Source organism: Sinocyclocheilus anshuiensis, unplaced genomic scaffold (assembly GCF_001515605.1).
Source record: "Sinocyclocheilus anshuiensis isolate Anshui unplaced genomic scaffold, SAMN03320099.WGS_v1.1 scaffold544, whole genome shotgun sequence".
NCBI lineage: Eukaryota > Metazoa > Chordata > Actinopteri > Cypriniformes > Cyprinidae > Sinocyclocheilus > Sinocyclocheilus anshuiensis.
Window position 1 is genome coordinate 624,593 of NW_015555763.1, and position 3,342 is coordinate 627,934.

Consider the following 3,342-nt stretch of genomic DNA (forward strand, 5'->3'; position numbering starts at 1 on the left):
CTTAATAGCCCTAATGTGTGTTAGACCTACCTGAAAAAATAAAAAGCAATTTATTTCATTTGTTGGCCTATCGTTATTTTTTATTTGCGCTATCATTAGTAATTTCTTTATTTGTTCTTATTTTATTATTAACTGCTTAGCCTCCTTGTCATTTTTTATTCATTCAAAAGTTTTAAATCAAGCTATCTCGTGCTACTGCAACAAAATTACCCAGCTGTAAAATCAAAAATACACTGAGTGAGCAAAACTTTGTTTAATTACCATTATAACTAGCTATCTCACAATGTTTACATATAAAAGCCTACATTAAAATCTGTCGTATAAATTGGTCTTTTCATTAGAAATTAGCCTACTGATTGCCACCATTGATGGACAAATTTTTTTAATAATATTAAAAATATCTGTATGACATTATATTCTGCAGTTCTTCCCAGTTGTACCGAATATCTATACTTTTCAAAGTATCATATCGAATTTAGAAATTAAAATATTGTGACAAAATTTATTTTGTAGGGTGCCACAAATTTGTTAAAATTCCCAAAGGGTGCCGCGACTAAAGAAAGGTTGGGAAACACTGGCCTAGGCTATGCCAGACGAAGTGTGACAGTTCCTGCTGTGCCTTATTGACTCATTCGCGTCACTGGTGTCTGACTCGAACTCCAGCAGTCCAAACCAACAACTCTGATATTTACATAAAGACTTACTAGGGGTGGAGAGAAGACGTCTTCAGAAGTCTCAGTCGTGATGGCAGTAACACGTTACAAATGCGGACATTAAACCTCAGTGAAAGATCAGTGCTCGTTCTTACTGCAAGTTTATTTCGGGATACAGTATACTAGCTAGATAGCTAGGTACTAGGTACTCCATAGAAGCAGGCGAAATGAACACGGACGGTGCATTTCGTCGGTTTGTTCGTCCACTACAAAGACATGTCTATTTTATCCTTACTTTACCGATCTTTTTCACAGCCTTTACATTTTTCGTGGATGTCTTTACGTTACACATTACGCCTTGCAGTGAGAATATAGCGAGCAAGTCTTTGAACCAAACAGTGGACACTAATATCTTTAACATCTCAACAAGTTGGACGGGCAATCACAGCGAACTCACACGTGTGAGTAACAAATATTGCACAACATATAGCCTATTTAAAGCCCAGCAAGTATTCAGTGCATTACACACTGTATCTGTTTTGCAGCAGAGCCTCGAGTGTCCCGAGGCGAATCGTTTTGCTCACGGGCAAGCGACGTACATGACGGGTTTACTTATCGGCGCTGTATTCGGTGGCGCTGTATCTGACAAGTTGGTCTTTTTGCCCCTTTTCTGTTTTCGACGTCAGACTTTGTTGCTATTAAAGAGTAACATGTGTATTTTCTTCCTCTGATAAGGTATGGAAAGAAATTACTTCTAATCTGCTGCTCAGCGGTCCATGCAGTTGCTACTGTTGTAGTGGCATTTCTGCCGTATGTGCCCGTGTACTTGACTACCCGCGGTATCAGTGGAGCGGTCTGCTGTGCCATTCACATCTGCACCTACAGTTTAGGTACAGTTACGCTCAGTGTTGGGGGTAATATATTACAAGTAACGCAAGTTACGTAATCAGATTACTTTTTTCAATTAACTAGTAAAGTAACGCATTAATTTTTAATTTACAAGAGAATATCTGAGTTACTTTTTCAAATAAGTAACGCAAGTTACTTTTTTTTTTTCAATTTATTGGTTGACAGCTCTCCTGTCCCCATGTTGAGAGAAATCAGATGTTACTGTAGTTCTAAAATAAATATGAATATGCATTAATTCATCTCACTCACACAAAAAAAACACACAGATTCAGTATTCCTCAAAATGAATAAAAATAATGCAACTCAGAATATGACGCAAACCTGCAATAATTACATTTTAAACAACACAAATATCCTTTATGTATTTATTCCCATTCTATTAACCAATGTCTTTGCTTCTGACCTTCGATGATCCAGTTCAACCATACTAATAAGCGAAAATTACTCTAGACGAACATTTGTGTGTCTTTTTTTTTATTGCTGAAGTGTGTTGAAATTTCTTCTTCTGCATTCTACTGTACGGACTTAAATTTACTTCTTATGCGTGTCTCCTTATTCTGTATGAACACTGTAGGAAAACAAATAAACAATTTTAGTAGCAAGGCAGTTGTTTTTCTTCTACCTTGTAAAATAAACTAGAACAACGATGGTAACTTGCCTAGTCTTGCTCCTGCAGAGCTACTGTACTTGAACTAACATATTAAACATTTTTATTTCTATTGCAGAATGTATTATATAAACAAAAAGTTATATATATATATATGCACACAACAAAGATTCATTTTAGATTATAACACAAATGAATTTATAATGCATAATAAATTAATTTAAAAGTGCTTCTGATTTCTCAGGTGTTGAATGGAGCCTGCCCAAGTATCGTATCTGGCCACCCACCCTGTTTTCCTTCATCTTCAGTCTGGGAATGATAGGATTGCCGGCCATAGCTTTCTTGGCCAGTGGTTGGATGCAGTTTCATCTGGCACTGGGCATCCCTCAGATCCTCTTTCTACCTCTTTATTTGTAAGTAAAACAAACACAAATTTTCAATGCGTGTTAAAGTGTGTTGCATAATTTAAAAAAAAGTGTTTAGTTATTTATTGATTTATTTATTTACTAATTATTTTTTCTTGCAATTATTAGCTTTCTTCCAGAATCGCCTAGATGGCTGCTTCTAAATAAGAGGATGAAAACACTAGAGGGCTATCAGAACAGAAGTCCTGAGGACAAGCACTACTTGAGTCTTGTAAGATGCAAAGTCATACTCTAGAATTGTTCAACTGTTTGTGGAAAGTGGAGAGACATGCCATTTCAGCATGCTTTGTGCTGACATGAATTGTACATTCCTTTGACAGCTTTTGGATTCAGTGGACAATGAAATCCAGAAGCCACTCTCAGAGAAGACCTCCACTAAAACAGAGTCTAATTTCGCCAACTTTACATCACCTACTATACTCCTGCGTCTGTTTATCATGAGTTACATTGGGTAGGGAAGTTTAACAAGTGTATTTTTTCTAAAACATTTTATTCTCACTTTATGAAGGTACTTTTGAATGTATGTGCTGTATTTCGACACAGCATTGGTGTTTTTTTTGCAGATTTTGAGGATTTTAAGTATGTGGCACAAAGGGAGGTGACCTTGCACCTTAAGGAATGTCTTACTTGAGATAGTTTTCAAAGTTCAAAGTAAATAGCTTGCCTGAATGATGTAACTTTGAGGGGCTGTTATATACAGTATATATATATATATATATATATATATACAGTGGTGTGAAAAAGTGTT

At 36.0% G+C, this 3,342-nt stretch overlaps 1 protein-coding gene across 5 annotated transcripts in view; it reads left to right on the forward strand.

Moving 5' to 3' along the window:
- The first annotated feature begins 556 nt into the window (after positions 1–556).
- LOC107674107 (solute carrier family 22 member 6-like) overlaps positions 557–3,342 on the forward strand; it is a 5,702-nt gene continuing 2,916 nt past the window's right edge. For 2 of the 5 annotated variants that reach the window (XM_016467993.1, XM_016467997.1), the window contains exons 1-5: positions 557–1,302; positions 1,389–1,543; positions 2,414–2,582; positions 2,703–2,805; positions 2,915–3,045. In XM_016467993.1, coding sequence (XP_016323479.1) covers positions 881–1,302; positions 1,389–1,543; positions 2,414–2,582; positions 2,703–2,805; positions 2,915–3,045 — 980 coding nt within the window. In that variant the 5' untranslated portion in view covers positions 557–880. The remainder of the gene's footprint in view (positions 1,303–1,388; positions 1,544–2,413; positions 2,583–2,702; positions 2,806–2,914; positions 3,046–3,342) is intronic. The other 3 variants (XM_016467994.1, XM_016467995.1, XM_016467996.1) reach the window with 3 other exon arrangements.